The sequence below is a fragment of the Neopelma chrysocephalum genome, unplaced genomic scaffold (assembly GCF_003984885.1).
Source record: "Neopelma chrysocephalum unplaced genomic scaffold, ASM398488v2 Primary Assembly neopelma1_42, whole genome shotgun sequence".
Classification (NCBI taxonomy): Eukaryota; Metazoa; Chordata; class Aves; order Passeriformes; family Pipridae; genus Neopelma; species Neopelma chrysocephalum.
The window spans coordinates 14,523,168-14,547,945 of record NW_020897700.1 but is presented as its reverse complement, the minus strand read 5'-3'; the positions used below and the strand labels follow the sequence as shown (position 1 = coordinate 14,547,945).

The 24,778-nt window shown below is 35.8% G+C and overlaps 1 protein-coding gene across 6 annotated transcripts in view; it reads left to right on the top strand.

Annotated features, from left to right (window-relative positions):
- The window catches only part of PALLD (palladin, cytoskeletal associated protein), a 203,301-nt gene that overhangs the window by 57,929 nt on the left and 120,594 nt on the right, over positions 1-24,778 (top strand). For all 6 annotated transcript variants that reach the window (XM_027676755.1, XM_027676758.1, XM_027676756.1 and 3 more), the window contains exons 3-8: positions 15,048-15,226; positions 17,524-17,590; positions 18,148-18,253; positions 19,176-19,250; positions 21,868-22,009; positions 23,598-23,621. In XM_027676755.1, the coding sequence (XP_027532556.1) occupies positions 15,048-15,226; positions 17,524-17,590; positions 18,148-18,253; positions 19,176-19,250; positions 21,868-22,009; positions 23,598-23,621 (593 nt within the window). The remainder of the gene's footprint in view (positions 1-15,047; positions 15,227-17,523; positions 17,591-18,147; positions 18,254-19,175; positions 19,251-21,867; positions 22,010-23,597; positions 23,622-24,778) is intronic.

The following is a 24,778-nucleotide window of genomic DNA, read 5'->3' as shown; positions in this document are numbered from 1 at the left end:
TCAGTGCTCTCAGTTATTTCTTCTCAATTATAACATTTCTCCCATAAACTGATGCATAACATGGATAACTTCCATCCAAATCTCCCTTAAATGAAAGTATTAGATGAGGAATGTTTTTTTATATGGATACTTTTGAAATGGGTAAACAAGTCCATGATGTTTCAAACAGAGAATACAGATCAAAAGTTACAGCAGTGAAAAACACTGTTTATTCTTGCCCCTGGTTGGAAGATGAAGTAATAATGAAAGGCAATTCCTACAATAATTCTGCATACACTGTAATTTATCTAGAAACAATATATAAGTGAGGTTCTATAACCCAATAAACAATAGTTATGAGCTTTTTGCTATCTTTAAGTATTGGGATAATAAATTTAGCTAAGGGAAACTGGGAAAAAAGAGAATAACCAGTTATGTAGCTGTGTGCACCCATTTGAACTAGTTTCTTGCTTAACATTACGTCTCTCTCTTATTTACAGACCACACGTGAACTTTGTTCTTAACTTTAAAAAAAAAAGCTAAACACTAAAAAAAAACGCCCAAACATTAACCAGAGTTTATGAATTACTGTTAGTTAATTTCTGCCTCAAATGAACTACAATGTAAATGTTTAAAAGTTATTTGCAGATTTTTGTAACTTTGAAGTGCACAAGGCACGTGGGAAAGTTATTATTATTTCTGGATAACTGCTGTGAGAATTAATCAGAGGTCAAAATGTATACTACAGCACCCTGACATTCCTGCCTCTGGTATGTTAATGTGTTGTGTCAATGTTCAGTTTTACCATGTTAATGCTTATGAAATATTTAGAAACTACCTCAATTGGTTTTATACTAGGCAATCCTAATTGTACTGTGAATAAAGCAGTACAGTTTTTCTACAAAAATAAAAGAAAGCATGGCCTTTATGGTGCCCAGTCTTAAAAGACTCATTTTATGCCTAAAGTCTTTGATAAATTCCAGAGCCCCTCAGTGCTTTACAGATCAAGTGAAGCAGAGGTGGGAATATCCCTGTATCTTCATACAAATACCAGAATATTCTGTTCTTCGAGATATCTTTAGGCCAGCTTTGATAGAGTTTCGGAAAGTATACAGTTATTTGTCATTCTTCTTAAATGTAGTGACTGGTTACCCATTTTTTCTTACTGTAATGCTGGTGTAATCTGCATTACACTGCTCATATGTAAAATAGGTGGCCTCTCCTTAGCCAGTTTTTCAAACAGGAAGAGTCATGATGGAAAAGGGCTGGAAATAAGGATCAAGGAATTACAGGACTTACAGGGGTCACAACAAGCATATGCGAACATTGCAAAAAGGAGTAGACCTTAAAGCAGTCTTGAGTGTTAATTCTCAACCTGCTGGATTCCTATGGAATTTTTGATTTTCTACTTAAAACTGTTCTTGGAACTGTTTCATATTTCAGTTTTCATAATGGTTGTGAAAAATACACATGGTATGCTTTGAGACATGGCTGGTAGGTCAGTGTATGTTTGTAGGGGGAAGAATCTTGAAAGTTTGAAAAGAATCTTGAAATCATGGATCAGGCACAAGTCATAACTATGCAGATAGTCACCAAAGCACAAAGCAGAGGTATAAGAATGCTCTTGGATCGTACCATATGGGCAACTGTCAAACATGGATACAAGCTTGGCTGCTAAGGCTGAAACTAAAGACTGAAATGAGAACTGTGCTGTATCTGGCAGCTAGTGATGGTGTGTAAAGGCACTTTAACTGGTATCTGAACAGATAGCACAAGATAGTCATTATTGTTTAGGGAAAGGTGATGACTAGTCCTCAGGTCTGGCTTAGGAAGTGAATGTAATCCTTCTCTAAGGAAGATTGCTTGTGGGTTATAAAATGCACAGTAATGCACCAGTTAACTCTAATGACAGGTGTCTAGTTGCATGAACCAAGTAAATCAGTCAGATTTTGCCTATGGTATGAAATTTCAGTAAAGGAGTGCTGTGTAAAGGATGCTGAGGAAATGGTGACATAAGTTTTGGGAAAACTGAGGCTCCAAAGACAGGCAGTTTTCCTTCCCCACCCTTTCCTTCCTCTTATCTGCTGTTTCAACTAGACCCTTTCACACAGTACACTCGAAGTCTGTCCTATGACACCAGAGATGTTATCTGGGAGTCCAAAGTATTAAATCTTATTTTTCCTCTTTTAATGGGTAGCTTTCTGCTATATCTGTTATTGTACTTACCTCTGAGGTAGGATATAAGGACACAGCATGCTGCAGAAAAGTACAGTTACTTGTAAATATGACAGCTGTTACATAGAGATCAAGCCTTTTCAGCAGCAACTGTGAAAAATGTCCTTTATAATATTACATTATGAATCAGAACAGGTATAATCAGTACTGTTTTGCTAGTTAATGTGGGAAATTAATTCAGAAAGCTTCCAGTTTCAGTCCAGACCAGTAATCTGAGAAACTAACACGTTATAAATGTTGATTTTGCTATCTGCAAATACCTTTCAAGACCTGCCACTAGTATTGAAAACCATAGTCAGTGCACTACTGAGGTGCTTGTTCTCTGCATCCTATGACATTCTACAGAATGATACTGATCTCTGCAGGCTGAGCGTCACTGAATAAATTTGACTGCTGTCACACATAATGCAAGGCACTGACAAAACTGCTGACAGCTTTCTTGCTTGGTGTCAGTTACTAAGTTGCTGACATGACCTGAATGAATCAGGCATTTTATCTTCTGGTCAACAAGTTTATATTTACTGACTCTAGCTTGGAAGTAAATGGGAAGTAAGGAAAAGGGAGATGATAATAGAATAGTATCCATATAAGAATGAAATAGTTTTGTATTGGTTATATAAGGTTTCATTTTGCATTTAATCTGGTCTAGTTTATCTAACATTGCAGATGCAAAGGTTTATCTCTTCAGCTACTATAACGTAGATAACTGTCATCTATAGCCATCATGTAATCATGCATATAAAAAGTACGTTGATTGCAACGTATGTCACAGTGGATATAATAACTTTCTAACTTTCATAACTCCAACAAGATGTTTGCCAATTTTGAAGGTAAACCTCCAAGTTCCACAGTTGCCACTTCGGTGTTTTCAGTATGAACAAGACTATACATCCTGGATGGAGGTTTCTTTTTACTTTTTGTTGATTTGCAAGTTATTAGGGTTTCATAATTGAATGTTGTTTTCTGTAAACTAGAGTGCTTGGTCTCAAATACTTTCAATCTTCTTACATTTTTTTAAGTATTACAGTTTTGAGAAGTATAATGGATTCATCTGAAAGGTGTTTTGCCAGCCATGAGCTTGCCACTAACTCACCACAATCACCTTAAATTCAATTCACCTTATATGTAAAATTCAAATTGCATAAATGCAATTTTAGCCTTATAACTTTGCATCTTTTGCTTCACTTTTAATTCTTTACTCTCCTTCCTTCTAAGTTCAAAATATTATTTCACTGGAAGATTATGTCTGGCAATTCTGTAATGGGTTCCCCTCCTCCTGTAGGCAAAATAACGACAGAATGCTATTTGAAAATCTGTTCCTGGTCAAAGGAGGGTATATGTATAAGGGATAGCTAAGAGCGGCATTTCACTTATAGCCACTATGCATTCCATTTCAGCCAGACAAGAAATCGTGTTAATCCTACAAGCCTCAACAGTTCTTTGGGTCTGAAAAATGTTCAGCATTTCACATGTGATTATTAAATACTTAATTTTTTTTAACCTACTGTAGCCGTCGTCACTCCTTTAAATTTTCTTTTTTTTCCTGCCCTTCCATGATCTTATTAATTTCCTATCAAATATCGGAAGTGGTAATTTGATGTAAGCGTAGGTCTGCATAAACCAAGTAATGGTATCTTCAATTTAAGTGAACAAATTTACAGTTATTTATTTGTTAGGTGCATGACTGTCTTCACACTTAATGAAAGATGACCACATAAAATCCTTCTGCAACAGGCAAACTAGACTTCTAAGAATGAAACTCCAGAACTTTGTTTCTGTGCAGTGTTGTATAATAACTTACATCAGTATCTTCATGCCAATCTGCTAGCTTTCAGAAATATTGAGAAATAATTTTGTGGTTAAGAGTACATCTGGCAATGCAGGGTCAGAATCTGCTCTTATTCTAGAGACCTGGTCAGCATATGGAAGGTGGCCTTAGAGTTAAGGCAGTGGAAGCTGAGTTTTGAGCTGGCTCTTACCTTTCCTGGGTAACAGTGGACAAAGTGCTTACCCTGTTTCTCAGTAATAAAACATACCTAATTATCTCATGTTCAATTACTGTTTCAGTGCTCAAAGTCCTATTCATTGAGCCTTTCTTTAGAGAAACATTTTTATTCAGCTACCTCAGACACAAGAACATTCGTTGTGCAGTTGCCGACGTTCCCTGTAGATAAGTAGAGCTGTTGCTCTAAACCATTAGATCCTGCTTAGACCATTGTTACCAGGTGGTCCAATGCTTGCATTCGGTAAGATGTGCCATGTGCTAGACACTGTGGAAAATTGTGGTGAATGTTCTTACTGAAAATATGTGTAAGAGTATTCCTAACCTAACAGAACAGGGAAAATGTATGGGGGAGGGTATGGTGGAATAAATTGAGTGCGGCATAGTATGCTGCTCTAGTTGTCTCTTCCAGCATGCTCTGAAGCTGAGAACAATATGTATGAAACCAGGAATGTTATCTCTAATACTGTATGTGTGGTTTTTCTGAAGCACTAAACTGTGACTCTGTTCTCATATGCTTTATGTACCACTAGTATACTTTTAGTACAGGGCTGGTTGCATTTGAAGACTACTATTTAATGTGTGTGGGATATCTTTCTATAGCTTTGTTTGAAAAAATATTTGAGGATGCTCCTCAAATGTTTATGTTTATAGAACATAGGCGGAATTTCCTGGATTAACTTGCAAGTTCATTTTGGAGAGAAAATTTGTATGTATGTATTTCCGTGTGTCCCAAAGTGTTTCTTTAGATGCAGGGTGAAAAATAGGGAGCAGCATCTCTACTTTGGAAATGTAACATTCGGATTTTTTGGTGTAGAGATGATAATCTTTGCATGAAACAAAACAGCAGATAAATCAATTTTTTTGCTGGCACAACTACAGACATAAGTAGAAGGAGTCTGCTTGACTTACTGACATATGAATTAGAGGAACAATCTGAAATGCAGACAATGTCTACCACACTTTGAATTCAGGGTAAGATGTTCCAGGCCCAAGAAGGAAGTTGTACAAAACTAGTGGATTTAATTACCTGTCAGAACGAAAGAAATTATTGCTCAGTGTCTGGCATTTCATGCCTAAAACTATAGTGGCTCCTGTGTTGTAGCTAGTTAAATGCAAAAAAAGTGAGTGTTTCAGATGCTGTTTTTTTTCTCTTGTGTTTAGAGCTGAATTCTTCTGTATAGTGTGTTTCATAGTTCTGTGACAATCCTTTGAAAGTATAAAACTCTGAAAGTAGGGGTAGCAGTATGCATACATGTGCCAGGAATTCAGGATTAGTCAAATAGAAGATTATATGAAATACTCTTTTATAAACTTTTAGATGTCAGATACAAAATACTGCTCCAGAAAATAGTAAAGTGTGAGTACATTGTCCAAGTAGAGATGGTGTAGGGAAATTGTTACATTAAATATTGTTAATCACTAATTAAGTTAATCACTAATAAGTTTTCTGAATATTCTGGAAAAAATGACTACTATAAAGTATCTCACTAAATTAGCCTGCAGTTATCTAATGAGTCCAACAGCCCTCGAAAATGTCTTACAAATAGAAGTATGGAAAACTTAATATCCTTAATTACATATAATTTATTCTTGGTTTTTTTTATTCATGCTTTTTATTTACAAGTATGAGCATGGACATGTAATTTTTAAATTAATTTATGTCCAAATTCACAAGTTATAGAAATTACTCAATGAAATTATTTTTTTAAAATAACTAGCTGTACGTGTGGCAAATAATCAACACACCTGTTGTAAGAGGTGGTTTGCAGTTCACACTAGGCAAGTAGTCCTTGAATTGCGCAGTATTTTCTCTCTTTCTTGATCTGATGACTACAAAAATATAGAATAAACTGAATTATCTATCCACATCCATTTGCCAGTGAAATTGCAGCTTCTGAAAGTGACACTTTAATAACATGCGCTTGTGGCAAAGATGGAAAAGAAAACACATGGTTAAGATCAAGAGTAATAAGGTACTTCGTGTTTTGGTGATGATAAAGATATGGAAAAAAAGATAAATCTTTTGTGGAAAAGGGTAAAGATAAATCAAAATAGGATATGAGGTAGGATTTAAACTTTAGACTTCAAGAATGGAAAATAAGTTGTTCAGCATACATTTCAGCATTCTGATATTTCATTATGAATGTTGACTACAACATAAGCAATATTATTTCAAAAGAAATTTCTTCATAAGTATAAGATATTGGTTCATTCTGGTTAGAGAAGTAAACATACAGATTTTTCCTTTAATATTGACTGCTTTTTGGTCAGCTGACGAAATATGATCTCATTCTTTCTGAATAAATACAGCTTTACGGATGTCTTTGATCTGCATCATGAAACAGGATTACCTGAAATGTGGTATCTGATTTGGATACCATGGGATGCATTTGTGAAATATCATTTGCACCAGCCCCACAGTACTGTCAACAACAAGAGTCACTTCCTTGGTTCCTTTGCTGTATGGCATAAATGAACCTATGAGACTTTGAGGGCAGATCAACAAAAAAGCTGCTAAATGGTTTTCATTGCTTTTCTGTTAAATATTTAGGTATTTTCCTTATAATCAGTGTTCTAAAAAACAGTTTTATAAAAGTTACATCTGCAAGAAGTGAATAGACAATAGTGAACATTAGCATCCTACACAGCTTGTTATGACAGAAACATTTATTTATCACAAATCAGTAGCTTTGGATAGCATATCCAGATAAGTCATACAGCAGGTGTCTTTTTTCTATATGATAAATTTTCTCTGGTTTATATGCAGAAAAGATTAGCATATAAAGCTAATCCTTCTGCATTATAGGCATGGAATGTAATTCAGTTTTATTCATTAAATCTCACCATTTTTTCCTTTGTATCCAGATATTTCATTACTGCATCATATGATGCATATCTCCCAGACTTTTATCAGAATATGAGATTATCACAGAGATATGAAATTTATAACAATGAAATTTTACTAAATTTGAATGTTTGCTTCATAAACTAATTTTCTTTAATTTTTCATAGTACATATTCAAATTATGATAAATTTAATAAAAAGATCAGTTTATTTATTTAAATTGCTGTTTATGTTTCTCCTACACCAAGGTAGACTCTCTCAAAAAAAAAAGTATGAATCTAACCATAGCTGTCAGCTAATTAAAAAAATAATTAAGAAAAAACCAACCATTTTTATTTGAGAACAACATTTAATTCCATGGAGAATTACCGAGACATATAGTCACTATTAGTTCATATTACAATGGTCACAATAGTTTTGACAATGATGCTCCTTTAAAAATAACTTACAACAAGAAGCTGAGGTAAAGCAGAAGGACCTTAGGAAACAAGAGGTGGTTGCCTCAGTAATAAATTTGTAGGAGTAAATTTCAGTACTTTCAGTAACTTCAGAAAAATACATTTTGTAACAAAAATTCTTATTGTACCTAAGAACAATTTAGCAATAACAGAGTTGAAATCAGTGGCATGTGTTATACCACTGCCCCATAATTGTAACTGTCAAGAAAATTATTTAAAATTCTCTTAATCTAAAGAAGTAAAAGAAATGTTCTCTAGAAGGTTTGGTATATTTCAAGTTATGCAACTATGAATCTTTGCTTTGCTCAGTGTTGTGTTCCATTTTCATACTTTCTAGCATTGATTTCATGTTTTCTTGTGTTAATATCTTTATCGTTCAGGTAATTAAAAGCCTCCATCATAAATATTTTTTAAAACTTCTATTCTTAAAGTTATGAAGTGAGGCCAACAGTTGCAAAGTCAAGGACATGATACAATCTTTAAAAAAAAAATTAAGACCTTCTAAGCTAATCCTGTGATTCTAAGACAGAACAATTCGTTTTAATCAAATCTGACAATGCTGTTTTCCTTTTGTAATTAGCTGTACACATCTATGTAAACCTGTGGAACACTGCAGAGAGAATACCCAGAGAGAATGACATGAGGTACAGGCTGTAACTCAGCATCTTGTCTGGAGCTATCAAAATGTCAAGCTAACTTTCAGTTTATTTCCCCAGCTGAAATGCTGAAACAGAGTAGAATCCTTGTTCCACAGGTAAAGTGAACAGAAAGAGACTTGGAAAACCTACTCAAGAATGTAGGCAAGAAATTTTCCTAAACTACAGGAATAAGCTAAAAAAACCCATCTTTGGACTTACTGCAGCTTGCAGTGACAGAGGCCATTGCTCACTGTTCTTGGAAGCTGGTCACATCTGTTACTTCTGTACCCCCTCTACTTTGCATCCTTGCACAAAACATGATGGAAAGCTTCACTTCAGAAGAAGCAGAGTTAACTTGTAGGAAATGGCAGACTGAAGTGTTGATATATGTCTTGAAAATACAGTCATTTTGGTATTCTCTTGCCTTTTTTTTGCACTTTAAGAGAGCAGTTTTGGTTTCCAAGTACATGATCATGCAATTTAGTCAGCTGGTTGTGAGGTCCTCATTGAAATTTCTGAGAGCTAGCGGAAGACTGTGTGACATCGAAGAATCAATTAAATTCTGAATATATAGTATACACTGTTTATAATATAACACACTTTTAATTATAAAATTGACTTCTGTGGTTTTCAGTGTATAGAGCCTTTTTTTAATTGCTTAACTGATGGTTTAGGCAAAGCAGCAGCATCTGTATTCACATATTCTTTTTCTTTTTTTTAAGATTACAAAATATAAATATTTGATGTATGTTATTGGTAACCTCATTATGAATTACCTATACAACTAACGAAATTGTATATTGTACAAAAACTGAGCAACGTGTAAAGAACATAAGCATCTGAATCATCTGATTATTGCAGTGTACTCTAAATCTCATACGATGAAGCTGATTCCTTTTAAAAATCAAGTTCTTTAAGTAGCAATTTCTTTTTTCAGTCTGGAAGTGTTGGGCTGCTTAGGAGAGAAAACAAAATGGAAGTTGCACAGTATTGTGATGGAAATGCTGACTCTGCCAGCATAAGAATGTCAGAGTATTTCATTTTGACTTTTCTTGCTGGACATACTTAACACCACTAAGGATAAAATTACTTTTTAATTTACAGCTTATCTCTCTGCACTTTTTGTGGTGGTCAGAGTTCCCTATTATAATTTCTCCCTAAGGCTATATCTTAAAGTTTCACTTCAGCTGCCATTTTAAATTAACTTTTAAGAGTGTGCGGAGAGGAAAACCTCTCTATTCCTTAGTGACTCTCAATAAACAGAAGTTCCAGCAGGATTATGAGTTAGAGAGAACCTTGAACTGTTTTTCTTAAGACCCTGGTGCTTACTTAGTCAGTGTACTGTTCAACTCTGTTTATATTTTGTTCAGAGTCATTAAAATCCCAGACACATGTGCTTCTATGTAGTTCCATGCATGGAGGATTGTGAGGGCATAAAGAAAAGAAGAGTGAAAAAGAAAAGAAGAGTGAAAAAGAAAGGTATATTGTGTGAATTGCTACTTGATGCCACTGTGCATGAACTGCTGCTCACCTGGCATCTGACTGTCCTTTTCTGTTAATAAATCTGTTCTAGTTTTGCCATCATGTAGCCAGTGGAAAAGCAAAGAAGGTTTGAAGAGTGAAAAATTAGTATCTTAATCATTGTTCCCCTGCTACCGAAATATCTCTGATTTGACTCTTTATCTATTGACTTTCCAGTCTAGTGATTGTGTTTCAGTGTCTGCATTAAATATTTAGTTACTATCATTTTAACATATGGGAGATACAGTGTAGGTGAAAACTAAGCACAGGTGTAGAAAAAGGAAGGCAAATAGCGGTACAGTGGAAACGCAGGCAAGAGCAGAAACGGTGGAAAGAGAATGAAGAAGACAGTAGCAAAGAGCAGAAAAATTAAATGTAATTTGAAATTTGGCAAAATACATAATGACTGACAAAATTAATTCCAGTTACATGAAATCTATGTTCCTTTTATTAGATTTTGGGGGGGTTTTTTTGGTCAGTCATTATCTGCCATCTTACAGTTTCTGTTCTCTTTCAAGGGGACAGTTCTCTACAAATTTGCATGAATGCTAGCATGGCCTGCAGGAATGGATCTAGGGTGCAAGCTGGAAATCTTTTTGCATATGTACACACACATGCAAACCCTATTGTTGGTGTCTCAGCCTGTTTTGCTCTTATTTGCACACCTTATGCAATACTGAGAACTTACAACAAAGGGATAGTGAAATGAACTCATAATTTTTTGTTCTTGGTATCCAGAACTTGTAAAACAAGTGTCTTTTTAAAACAAGGTTCCCTATTCAAGGAATTCTGTTTTTCTCAAATTGTCTGCAGTGTATCTGTTCCTCTGTATTACTTTCAGTGTCTTTTGGGTTGATTTGGGTTGGGTTTGGTTTCATTTGGGGTATTTTAACTCTCCAGAAGCATTGTTGCCATCTCACAGCTAGGAAGTAATCTTCTTATCCCCAAGAGGATCAGTAGGCTAGAATAGCCTGGACATAAGTTAATGTTGCCCTAGTCAGCATCAAACTGGAATTTTCTTGCAAGACTTGCTTTGTGGCTAAGTCATGAGTTCTCCCAGTTTCTTTGGCCCAGTTTCCCTTTGATAGTGATGTGTTTCTTGCTTTAGTGATCCCTCCACAGAGAGGGGGAATACTTCAAAGATTTATCTTTGAATCTTTTTCAGTCCTTGGGAGCAGAAAATTCTCTTACCATGATTATTCCAAGTGTAATGGCAGTAAGGCTGATTGGATCCTATAGATAGGAGGTTTGTGCTCTATGATAGAGAGCACATATATATATATATAAAAGATTAAAAACTAAAATTCAGTCTGTGTTTAGGAAAAAAAATACTTCACTTATTTTTATTCACTGATCCTTTTTTAAATTCACAACTCTCTTGAACTGAACTGGCAACTGGCAAGTTGTTGCCAGACACGTATTTCAATTGAGTGTTTTCTTGTTCAGTTAATTTTCATGTAATCACCAAAAGAAATTAATGAGAAGTAACCCTCCTCTTTTATCAACGTGTAGATAGAAAAAAAAATAGAGTTAGAATAGGAAAAAGAATATATGTCTATTCCAGTGTTTGTCATTTCAAATAACTGTGTTCTTGCCAATTGTGAAGATGAATTCTTCTTTCCACAATAAACAGTGCAGTCCCACACCAGGTGTGTTTCCCATGCATCAAACATCACCTTAATGATAGCTGAGGTAATTTGGTATTGAATTGCTTACCTATGTGCTTTTGTCTGTGGCAAACAGTGTCTGATGTAGCAGGTCAGGACTCGTTTTCAGTGGTATGTCATTGATGTGATGCAACAAGTCTTAGTCCCAACCAGTGCTGAGGAATAGCTCCCACTACTTGAGACTAGCTGTGTATATGCATGAACCAGGGGATAATGTAGAAATTGTCCTCCTAAGAAAACAGTTTGCTTATTAAATGTTATCTGACAAAAAAGTATAAATGCATTTTTTATTTTAGGTTCTTACACTTATGATAGTTTCTTAAATATTTTGTGAACATGGAAATTGGGAGACAGTAGAAAGCCATACAATTTGCATGAAACTATAACGGGATCTGTCTGAGAAAATAATTAGGCTTGGAGGAGAGGTTTTCCTTTGCAGAATGTTTCTGGAAAGGAAAGAAAAATAGAACTAATGGTTATGTAGGGCCTCATATTACAGGGTCTTGTCTGTGATTGTCTAGAAATTGAATTAACCTCTCTCTTGTGCATATTGTTTAAAATGTAACTTAGGAAAGGCTCCACAGAGGTTAGGGCTCTGAAGGTCTAATAATCAGAAATAGTAGCAGAGGTCCTCACACTGGGAGAAGGGACGATTTGTGACAAGAGGGGAAAGGAGGGGAAGAGGGGAAAGAGAAATGTTAATTTTGGCAGTAGAGCTGACAGAATAGATTTGTCTCCAAGGCAAATAGTTGTAAAAGTAGGCCAAAGGGGTCTACTGAGTAAACAAATGGAAGTTTGTTAATTCTTTCCAAAAATGATACTTTCTGTATGCATTGTGTAGGCAACAGAAGACAGAAAAAGAACTTGTTAGTCTTTTAATTACAGAAGACAATTACATATGGTTTTAATGCCACTATCAACTTTTGTTTTTGCCTTCAGGAATAAAAGATCTATTGTTCATAAGCACAGAGAGCTTGCCTGCAATTATGCCATTAAAGGGAATTGTGTTATGTGTAAACCTGTTAGATTTATTAACTCTGCATTCTGAAATAAGTATGATATTTCATGTTTTACAATCTAATATTTTCAGAAGAAGGTTTTAAAACATATTTTTATTTGTGTGAATTACATGAAGTTTAATAATTTTTTAAAAAAGCAATACAAGTGAGACAGTTTTCTAAAGACTCCTCACTGATTATTGTTTTGTAGCATCTGTCATCCTGTAGTATTGCATGCTTTCCCTAAATACAAGGAGGGTTCTCTAACTCCTTGGGGTTATTTTGTTTTCTGGGGGTCAAGCTGTGTGATAGGGAGGAAAAAAAATTTAATTCTGAAATATTACTGGGATGTGACTGCAAAAATTCTCTCATAAACTAGTACAAATTAAAAGAAAAACACCAGAATTCAGTGGCAAATTTTATGTCTTTAAAAATTATTTTTAAAAATTCTATCGTCTTCTACTTAAAACCAACTCTCCATAAATTTCTGAGGTTATATTTATTAATTTTAAAAAAACACATACTACAGTAGAAAACTAAAAGTGTACAGGGGGTAGAGAATAAAAGACCGTTTTTGAAGCTCACTGTCCAGAATTATTATTTTGTCTTTATCCTCACCAGAGCAAGATTTGAATACTGGGGTGGGAGAGGATGAAGAGAGAAAGGAGAGCAGAGGGAGGACATGGAAAAGCACAGATTAAGATTATGGGATAAGAAGAAGGGAAAAAAGAGTGGTACAGATCAGGGTGGGTTTGCAGGACTGGAGCAGGAATAACAGGCTTGGCAAGACTTGGCAAAATTTGTTTTCAAGACATAGGGACAACCTGAAAACAGAAGGAAGGTCGCTCACTAATGATTTTCCTTTAGAGTTTCCAATGTACCTCCCCTTGCAAAAATGTATGGCAGATCCTGTAAACCAAGAATTATCCACTTCTCCTACTTGCTGGGCTGCCAGAGATACAGACAAGTCAGGGTGTAGCTTGTGGGAATAGGACTACCTGATATGAGGGAATCAAATAGAAAAAAGGTGGGAATTGGTACTCTCATGGCAGCAACGTAGGCCGAGAGCATAGACGAGCTCTTTAGACAGCCTACACTGGAAAATGCTTGACTGACCTAATGTAAATAAATTTATGCTATCACGTCAGATAAGTGACTGTTTTGGCTGTACCTAAACCCAGTGCGTTTGTGGGGGCATACTTTTTTTGTAGTGGAAGATGTATTACACACATAAAAATCCAGAGCTAGAAAACCAGTTTATGTTCCTGATCTAAGGCAAGAGTAAACTTATTGATATTTTACCAATATGGAGTCTGTACCATGGGATTATATTAGGTTGACTGGACATGATAGACAAAAATCACAGAGTCACAGAATGAATGGATAAGGTTGGAAGGGACCACAGTGGGTCATCTGGTCCAACCTCCTTTAAGCAGGGTCATCCTAGAGCACATTGCACAGGATTGTGTTCAGATGGTTCTTGAATATTTCCAGTGAGCAAAATTCCACAACCTCTCTCGGCAATCTGTTCCAGTGCCCAGTCACCGCACAGTAAAGAAGTTCTTCCTTGTGTTCAGGTGGAACTTCCTGTACATCAGTTTCTGCCCATTGCCTCTTGTCCTATTGCTTGGCACACCAAGAAGAGCCTGGTCCTCTTGGCATCCTCCCTTCAGATACTGATGGACATTGATGAGGTCCCCTCTCAGTTGTCTCTTCTCAAGGCTGAGCAGGCCCAGCTCCCTCAGCCTTTCCTCGTAAGAGGGATGCTCTGGTCCCTTAATCATCTTTATCACCATCCTTTGTACCTGCTCCAGGAGCTCCATGTCTCTCTTGTACTGAGGAGCCCAGAACTGGACAAAGCACTCCAGATATGACCTCATCAGGGCTAAATAGAGGGGCACGATCACCTCCAGTGACTGCTGGCAATGCTCTTGGTAATGCACCCCACGATACCATTGGCCTTCTTGGCCACAAGGGCACACTGCTGGCTCACGGACAGCTAGTTGTCCACCAGGACCCCAAGGTTTTTCTCTACAGTGCCGCTCTGCAGATCAGCCCCCAGCCTGTACTGGTGCCTGGGATTATTTCTTCCCAGGTGCAGGGCCCTGCATTTGCCTTTGCTGAATTTCAGACAGTTGTCTGCCCATCTCTCCAACCTGGCAAAGTCCCTCTGAGGGGCTGCACAGCCCTCTGGGAGGCTGAGGAGGCATCTTCCCCTTCCTCCAAGTCATTGATTAATAAGTTGAACAATACTGGGCCCAATAGCAACCCTTGGGGGACACCCCTAGTGACAGACCTCCAACTAGACCCTGTGTCACCAATTAAAAAATTCAAATATTCTGTGTAGAGAATAAGTGAGTATTACTTAGGTGGAAGTGACAAGTTATACTGAAATGGATAATACATGAGATATGCAGTAAACATTAATTCTACCAAAACCAGGACAGTGAATAATTTTTAAATGTAGGTGTGTACAATTTTCTTAGCATCCAGAAATGTCTCACTGCCTTTTAAATAAAGTTTATTCCAACAAGTTATTTCTTTGTGAATGCCTTTAAACACTTCAAAGCACCACGTGCTGATTTCCAGTAGCAATTTAGATTTTTGCAGTAGAGTGTAATGTCTGCTTGTGTGCGATGAGCCTGAACCAATCCTTTATATTCTTTTTTTCTTTGTCTTTCTAAATGCGTGTGGGCTGCAGATGGTTCTGTGAAGGAAAGGAACTTCAGAATTCCCCTGACATTCAGATCCGTTCTGAAAGTGGAGGACTCCATTCCCTAATTATAGCAGAAGCCTTTGAAGACGACACTGGTCGCTATACTTGTCTGGCTTCAAATTCCATTGGTTCAGATAGTACATCAGCTGAAATATTCATTGAAGGTAAGAGGTAAAATAATAAGATAATGCATACAGGAAAAGATAACTAAGCTGAAGTTTACTTTTGATTCTATATGTTAAGATGACATTTGCTATGGTGGTATTTTTATGGTATTCCTCTGCTTTCCTTTAACACAACACATTTTGAACATCACTTAGTATCAATTCAGGTATTTCAAAGAATGTCTCAGTAATCAATGGATAGATTGCTATTTATTTAGGGTAAAAAGGAAATAAAGAATGGAAAAGAAGGAACTAACAAGAGTCTTTGGCATATGGTTAGCTTTAAAGCAGTACTCTCTGTAAATCCCTAGTCAGATTTGACTAGTGATTCCATAATGATTTTCATGATAACAGTAATCCCTATCTCAGTTCTGAACTGCCTCACAGTGCAAATAAATGTGACTGCTTCAAATGAGTCTTCTTCAGTTCATGTATAAATGTACTGTGATCCTTCATCTTTGGTATACCGATTTTAAGTCAGGTTAAAGTCAGTCAGACTGGTTTTGTCCTGAAACAACTACTAGTTATTGTCAAAATATTTCTTGACTGCAAAATTATTCATAATTCAAATATTATTTTGTCTGAGAAAAATTAATAATGACCATGAGTAAATTTTTTTTTTTTTTGGTGAAGGACTGTATTTTAGGCAAGATTATATCAATTGAATACCAATTTTTATTTTAATTCATACATCTTTCAAACATTTTGGTATTATGTATTCTTTTACCAGTTTTGTGATTCATTAAAATTAATTTAAATGGTGAATTGAAAGTGTAAAACAAACTAACATAAAAAATATAACAAATCTGAGTAATGCCATGCCAAATTATTAAAAAGCTTTTGATTAACAAAACAATAAAATTTTCACATAAATTATCTAAATCATTACATATATGCCTTTATAGGATTTCTTTCATTATGCTTTTTATTCTCAGAACGTTACTATGCCACATTGGGATATAATAGCAAAATCCCCAAGCCTTTTCTAAATCTTACAGATTCTAGGAAGAGTTTTCTTTACAGAAGTAAGCATGATTTCGGAAATACTTGGGTGTAGTACAAACATATAATGCTGTGTGAAGTTATAATGGCAGAAGCAACGGTAAAAAACTAAACAGCTGGGTGGAGAGATACTGTGAATAAAACAGATTTTTGACATCTGACAGTCTTGCTATATGGAAGTGCTATGTTGAAGTTTTACAACATGTTACTTAGAGAGAATTGTACGAGTCGTTAGGCTCCTCCCCTACGATCTTTAAGGAAAACAGATTGTCACACAAGTATTGCTTTGTACATTAATAGTCTCAATGACACTGATGCATCACACTTTCTTTTGTATAACAGGCCCAGCCACACAAGACCTGGTTATTCTCTGTTCTTAAGAAATACCTCCATGTAGACCCACTTTGATGACTTGACATTTGGTTCTCTCTTCTTACCTTTTCTGTGCAACTTGTTGCTTTGATTTTTTTGTAAATAAATTTTGTAAATAAATAGGGTACTTGAGTATCTCAGTCCAAGTTTTTTTTTCATTGGAATCAGTCTATGCTATACTATGCATATGGACTATGAATTGCTTATGATTTGTATTACAAATACAGCTATCCACAAATATGCACAAATTCTTTGAGGAATAATATGTACAGCACAAATGTCTAGAATAACTGTGTGAAGTATCTGTTGTTAGGAAAAATTAAGACAAAGGGAATAAATGCTTTCATTTTTTTTTTCTTTAAGTGAGTTCAGGACACTGCCAAACACATATATTATATCAAGACTTCCACTGGCAAGAAATAGCAGTACATAAATGCTATGTGTAGGTTAATATAAATAGTCTGGAATGTGGAGATCATGGGCAGCAAGTTTAGTCTGAAAATGTCTTGGTATACTGAGTTGCTCTTACTTAAGTTTTAAGATTTGTTATCTATGTAAAAGCCATATGTTTGCTTCAGCTTCAAGTTTTAAAATTTAAGTAAATAAAATTATACATTTCCAGTAGAGCAGTAGTAGTCAGCATTTTCTTTTCTTCTTTGCCCTTGTTTGCTTCAATGTGAAGGAAGACAGCTAGGAGTCTAGGGAAAGCAATTTGCAATTAAATTGGCATGGTTATGATTTCTATAACAGTCTAAAGTGCATAGTTACAATTTTTATCAGATAAAAAACTTACAATAGTTTATTACAGAGAGTTCTCAATTCTTGAAGGAAATGCAAAGGTGTCCAAGTTTTTTCTTTGGAATTTGAAAATTAAATAAATCAGTAGAAGGATATGAGATTATTGAAAACACTTTCTTTTCCAGGTGCCAGTTCTACAGATTCAGAGGGTGAAAGTTTAATTTTCAAATCAAAATCTGGAGCTATGCCACAGTAAGTGTGCAAAGTAGTACCAATGTAGTGCAAATGGTCTTAATAAGGGACACTGGAAAATCTTGGTAGTTCAAGATCTGAATAAACATTTGGGGGACATTTGTGTATGTCTTGTCTTTTCTACTTTCCTCATGTGATTTAAATGTGTAGCATTTTAACTGCAGATTGTATTAATGTGCTTGTCCTGTCAGAGAAGTCTGGCCTTATCCTGGCAACAATTTTGTTGATAGCAACTTTTCATATTCAGAAGTACCTTGAAGTTAACCAAGTCTTCATTAGTAATCACTCAATCCAGTGCCTCCAAAGAAATATGTAAAGGACTACAATTAAAGAAATAAAATACATTTTAGTTAGTATCTTAAATCAGTACTTTTTATTGTGTGTGAAAGTGTAAATTAGCCAAAGATTGTGTTCTACTCAAGCTTCCTCCAATGTTAATCTTTTCAGTTGATACTGACATATTTAAATATGCAGAAAAAAAAGGTGGCTTATGGGTCACAAACTAACATATTCTCATTTCATATCTTGTAAAGTGGTTGCTGTTCTCTACTTTTCAGGGCCCAAAAGAAAACCACCTCTGTTTCCTTAACAATAGGATCTTCTACACCAAAATCTGGAGTGACCACAGCTGTAATTCAACCTATCTCTATGCCCAGTCAGCAGGTATTTTTCGACACAAATTTTTAAATTAATAAAAGTATTTCAAATTTTCTTTCAAAATTTGTAACTCCTGAAAAAACATTATTTTTAGGAATTATATTGTTGAACTATAAACCTACATTACTATATTAAGAATGATGATTTTAAAAATTTAAGTATATATCCAGAGAATGAGACATGAAACTAAATATACACATGGATTCTTATACAGTGTGTATCAACACAGCATATGACTATCAGACAGATCTGGTGATGGTGAAAATTACAGAGTTTATCACTTAATAATTCCAGTCCCAAAAGAATGTAATACAAACTAACACCTACAACACTTTTTAGCAAAAGTTTTAAATTTTGTTATTACATTTCATATTGCTGTCATTTCTCTGGGCTTTCTGGAGAAAAATAAATTTTTCTATCTAGAAGCTAAATGTAGAAAACCGGCGTTCATTCATTTGTACTAATGTTTGTACTGGCTGATTTAAGAGTTTTTATATAAATCATAAAATACAAATAAAATAAAAATCTCTGTCAGTCTTTACATGGTAAATTCTTGTCCCTTACTTAGACTAACCTTGATAAGCTTTTGGGTACCTGGATTTATGTATCACAAGATCAGTCAAGGCGTGTAGTAACAGGAGAGGCAAAAATGTGTCAGTGCAGAGGATATACTTTCATGATATTAATAGAGGTCAAATTCTCAAAATACTTCTAGGCAAAGAAGTATAAAAACCTTCAAAGCTTGCATTTTTATTTCAGAAATATAACAGATGTTAAAGAGTGATGTCACTCAAGTATTGTGGTAGAAAGAGAGCACCATAGTAAGACTGCACACGTGAGAGTTTGCATTACTGCATAGATATATGCAGGCCATATCACTGAAACTAGTATTCCTTCCATTTTATATCATTGTTGCATTGCTTTGCAGGTTCAAAGCCCTACGTCATACCTGCACCATCTGGATGGACCCAAGCCTATCTGTTCTGCACCTATCTTTACAAAGGTACGTTTTATCCATCATTATTTTTGTACCATATTTCTGTAGGCCAGAAGGAAATATCAACATTTTATATGTTAATGTAGGAAGATTTGATAATGTTAAAAATTTTACAGTTTTCATTATCCTTTCCAGTATTAATGACTTCCTAAGAAAATACTTCTCCACTGCAATAATGAAGTTCTTATGCATTCTACCCTGTTAAAATCACTGGCGGAATTATGTGAATATTCTGTGTGTGTTTGTCTTATGCCCATGACTGTTCTCCACTGACAAATCTTTGTAAATTTAGCACGGTAGGCACCAATTACATATCATAGTCATGATAAAGCCTCATTCACAATAATTTATCTACAGACAAGAACAAATAAAACAGGCTTTTTAACTTTGTTTTAGGAAAAAATCCATGCAGGTATGTTAGATAAAAAAGCAGTACTTCACTGGGGTGACTTGTAAAATGTAAGGTAAGAATCATAGAATCGCTTAGGTTGAAAAATACCTTTAAGATCACCAAGTCCAACCATTAACCTAGCACTGCCAATCCCACCACTAAACCATCTCACTAAGTGCCATATCTACAGTCTTTTAAATACCTCCAGAGGTGGCAACTCAACCACTTCCCTGGGCAGCCTCATCCAGAGCTTGGCAGCCTTTTCTTTCCCAATATCCAATCTAAACCTCCCCTGGCACAGCTTGAGGACATTTCCTCTTGCCCTATTGTTTGTTACTTGGGAGAAGAGGCCAACCCCCACCTCAATAAGGTCCCCTCAAGTCTCCTTTACTCCTGGCTAAACAACCCCAGCTCCCTCAGCTGCTCCTCATAGGATTTGTGGTCTGAAACCGTCACCAGCTTCACTGCTCTTCTTTGGACACAATCCATCATATCAATGTTTTTCTTGCAGTGAGAGGCCCAAAACTGAACACAGGATTCAAGGTGCAGCCTCACCGGTGCTGAATAAAGGGGCCAATCGTTCTCCTAGTTCTGCTGGTCTCACTATTTCTGATATGTGGACTTTTTAGAAGGAAAATTTTTATTCAGTATTTCTTAGATAATTATTTAAGTCAATATTTATCTTCACACATGAAACTTAGGAACCGGGAATTAAGTACCAGCAAAAAGAAGGATGGCATATTTTTCCCTAATCTATCAAGTACAACTTCAATTGAAAATATTATTTCATTGTGCTCAAACCGTCATTTCAATAGTAGTACTTATTATTTAATCACTATTTGTTGAAGTCAAAATGAAAAATAGAAAGTATTTCTGGCATTACTTCAGGAAAACATTTTTAAAAAAACTAATATGGAATAGCAAATAGTTTTTCCTAGTAATAAGAGTAAGAGCAAGCAAGAGTAAGCCCAGCTCTCCACAACTGTCTAGCTTGGCTCTATCGTATTCCTTTCTAATGTCAAGAAAGACCTGATTCTGTCCCTTATAATTCTCCACCCATACTGCAGGTATTACAGGAAAGTGAATAGTGGAGGTGCAAGACATTAGAGAATGTGTTACTACAAGGTAACTGTTCCAAGTAAGGGAAACAGGAGAAATCTGTCCCTCATCCAGAAACTACCAAAGCAATCAAAACTCTGCTCTTTCTTCCTAATCCTCATATCTCTTATCCCTGAAATCCATTATTAACTGGCTTAAGCCAACAGAGACATACCAAACCAAAACAACTTTATTGCCAGAAGAAATGAACCAGATATGAACAATAAAATGTATACTTAATCCAGCCTCCTGATGTAAATTTCTTTCTGTACAAACTTCAGGGAACAACCCAAAGATTTTTAGGTTTCCCTGTAACAAAATTCTGATGTATTTGATTAACCAGAGATCTATGAATAGTAATTATGGATAACTCTGAGCATACACCTAACTTCAAGTGCTTTGCTGCATCAAGGTCTAAAACTTTGTTAATTAATTGCAAAGAAAATGAGACACCCACTAGAGTAAAAAAGACCCTTTGATTTATAACCTTAAGATAAAGAACAAAGGTAAAAACAGTGGCTATCACCTGTCAATTCTGTTATTTAAAATACTGTGTTTCTCCTCTCTCACTGCAGTTCTTCTTTAAAGATTTAGATTTTTCCTGAAATTTTTCAGATGTGTGTAAGAATTTATTACAGCCAGAATACTGTCTCAGAACTATCTATACACTAGTTAATATATCCTAATTATATTTCTGTCATCTATTTTTGCTTGGTTTGTTATTTATGGTTCAGAGGAAAAGCAACTCCACCTCCTAGAATGGGGCCTGGAAGCAACACAGATACTCTCTCAGGATCAAGTCAGTCAATGTGTAGTTAGTTCCACAATTTTTATTTCACTTTTTGGAAGAAGAATAAAAATTGAAAGTTCAAACTGCAGTGATCTGCTTGTGATAATTTGAGGAATTAAATACTTCTACACCTGTTCCATTTTTGGTCTTATTAAAAATGTATTTTAAAATAACCTATTAAATAATTTTTAACTATATAGATGATATATTAAATTTAATCAGAACGAAATTGCAAAAATGTAATGACACGATAAAATAAAGCCAAATTAGAAAGGTAATAGAAGACTGGTTTTAATAATATAAAATGCTCCTAGTTCATTTCAATTGTGATTGTTATATTTCAGGAGCTACAAAACTCCACAGCAACTGAGGGACGAGTTGTAGTATTGGAATGCAGAGTCAGAGGACTCCCTCCCATTCATGTTAAGTGGTTTCGACAGGGTGTTGAAATTCAAGATTCTCCAGACTTCAGAATTCTCCAAAAAAGTAAGGCAATGTCATTTTTTAACTTCAGTGAGCATCTGAGCACCACACAGATGCTCATTCACTCTCCCCTGGTGCCTTGGGGAAGTGACTTGGAAAAGTTAAAGTGAGAAAATGCAGAGGTTGAGATAAAGATGGTTTAATGGGGAAAGCAAAAGCTGCACAAGGAAAGCAAAACAAGAAATCTGTTCGCCCCTTCCCACGGGCGGGCAGGTGTTCAACCATCATCAAGAAAGAAAGGTTCCATCATGTGTAACAGTTACTTGGGAAGACAAATGCCCTAACTACAAATGTTCCTCCTTCCTACTTCTTCACCCAGTTCTATATGATGAGCATGATGCTATATGGTATGGAATATACCTTTCATCAGTGCAGGTCTTTGTTCTGGTTCTGACCCCTCCAAACTTCTTATTCATCCCCAACCTCCTCACTACAAGTAGCAGAAAAGGCCTTTATAACAAAAACATCTCTCTATTAACAATGCTATTTTAAGCACAGATCCAAAATATGGCCCCACACCAACTACTGTGAAGAAAATTGACTCTATCCTGGTCGAAACCAGCACATTCTTCACCCCTTATTCCATACCATTTGTGTCATGGCCAGATCCCACACTACCCAATAGATCCTCATTAATCACCACCCCACTTCCCATCCTTTGATGTAATACACAAATACTATTCCCATAGGCTGTGTATCACCCCTGTAAAATTTCACAAAACGTACATTGAGTTCATTTAGTCCATGGCTTTGGGCTCCATCTGTCATAGTGATCCCTCAGAACAGGACAGGTGGTGTTTGCATGGGGTTAATGGGCACCAAAGCCAGCCCAGGTCAGGTCACTGCTGCCCTTGCACTGCTTCTTGTGAGGGATTCTACTCCATTGGTTCATGTTGTTCCTGGTATAGTAATTCCTATACCATGCATCTCAAACCACAGGTTACAACAATTTGAAGGTATTTCCATTACAGTCTTCACCCTTGGTCCCATTGGACCAGACCACTGGGCTTAACATGGCAATTAACTTCTCCCCTTGTTCCTAGCCTGGCTAGCAACAAGAGGTTCTGTCTGTTTTCACCCCTGGGCAGTCAATTCCAGGTGTACTGGACACCCTTCCAAGTGAAAGCAACTTGGCCTGCACTCTGCTGCCAAAGGGATTGAGAAAAACACATTAGTAATACCAATTTTGGCCTACCACTTGTCTGCCTTTGACTCCAGTTCATACTGATGTTCTAGCACATCTGACATGGCTGAACTCAGCCAAAACCAGCACAGGCAATAATCGGAAGTGGCTATCTTTGATACAAGGTGGAGAAAGATCATTAGTCTTTCAGTATTCGGTTTTGGATAGAGTCCTTTCTTCTTCCCGTTTCAGTGCTAATGGCTACAGGTAATAATTGAACTGCTGTATTGACAGACAATTTAAATCTTCTTGATTTCATAAAATGTCTGCAGTTATGTACTTATTTACAGTATTTTGGTATAATATGTTCAGTGTACTGATGTTTAACGATGTAATCTCTAATATACTGATGTTTATTGATGTAATCTCTATCTTGTTTGTTTCCTCTCCCTATGATGGGATATACAGAGCCACGATCTGCAACTGAACCTGGTAAGAATCATATGAAAAAATAATCTCTTTATTCACTAGCTCTTTGAGTTTGTACTGAAGCCATAAATAGAAAAGTGTTTTTGCTGAACATTGGTAAAATGAAACCCCCTGGAAGACAATGCTACTTTATCACACCTTCCATACTGTACTCTGTCCTTTACATCAATTCCTTTATTAGTTAAACAGTAAATTCCATTTAGACCAGTAAGGAGAGTCACAGAGCTTAAATTTTGAAGCAAATTTCTTTCTCAGAAAATAAGCATTTTGCATGTACTGAGGAAAAAGAACAATTCCCACAAAATTCCATTACCCAAATTATACTCATAAGAATTTCATGGTAGATGTGAAGTGTCTTAAATGCAAGTAAAATCTGATCCTAAAAAAAACCAAAAAAACCTCAACATTGAATTTTTCTAGCCTCTTCACATGATAAAAGTCCTAAAGCAAGTAAAAATTATACTTCCAGATACAGGTGTTCTCTGCTTCATTTTCACATTACATATCATTATATGCTGTGGTAATTTCTTGAATAGTAAGTGAATGCTAAAAGGCTGACAATGTTTTTTCTTTAATGTTTCTAAGCCAAACAACATGTAGAAGAGAAGACGGTGATACGATCTGAACCTTGCTTTAAGAGGGTGGCCAGTTGTGCTTGAATACTCTTGAATTTGGAGAGAGTTTTAACTATGAAGCCAAAAAAACCAGAAAAGTTGTCTATCTAGGATCTGGATATTTCCAAAGAGTGTCTCTGAACTGAAGGATTTTAGCAATGGGGAGATGTTTTAAACTCTGAAGAGTCGTATTAGCAGGCAGGACAGACTTAGCAGCTGAATGATGTTTGTAAAGTAGTACTGTGACTGAGTATATAGACTAGGAAAAAGCAGTGAAGGGTTAAATCTAGGAAAAAATGCAGCTTTCCTTTAGTTTTCATGGAAACAAGATGAGGGAAAGAGGGGAAAAGTTTCTTTTCTTTATCAGTTATTCACTCATTTTCTTACTTCACAAAATTGTTATATACCTATTTTACTTCATGTCTGTTAATACATATACATTACACACATGCATGCTCTATCCTAACTGTTAATACTGTTAGTCATGGTGTGCAACATCATCAGCTCAAGTAATACCTGATGCCCTGAGTTCATGTGACTGAATGA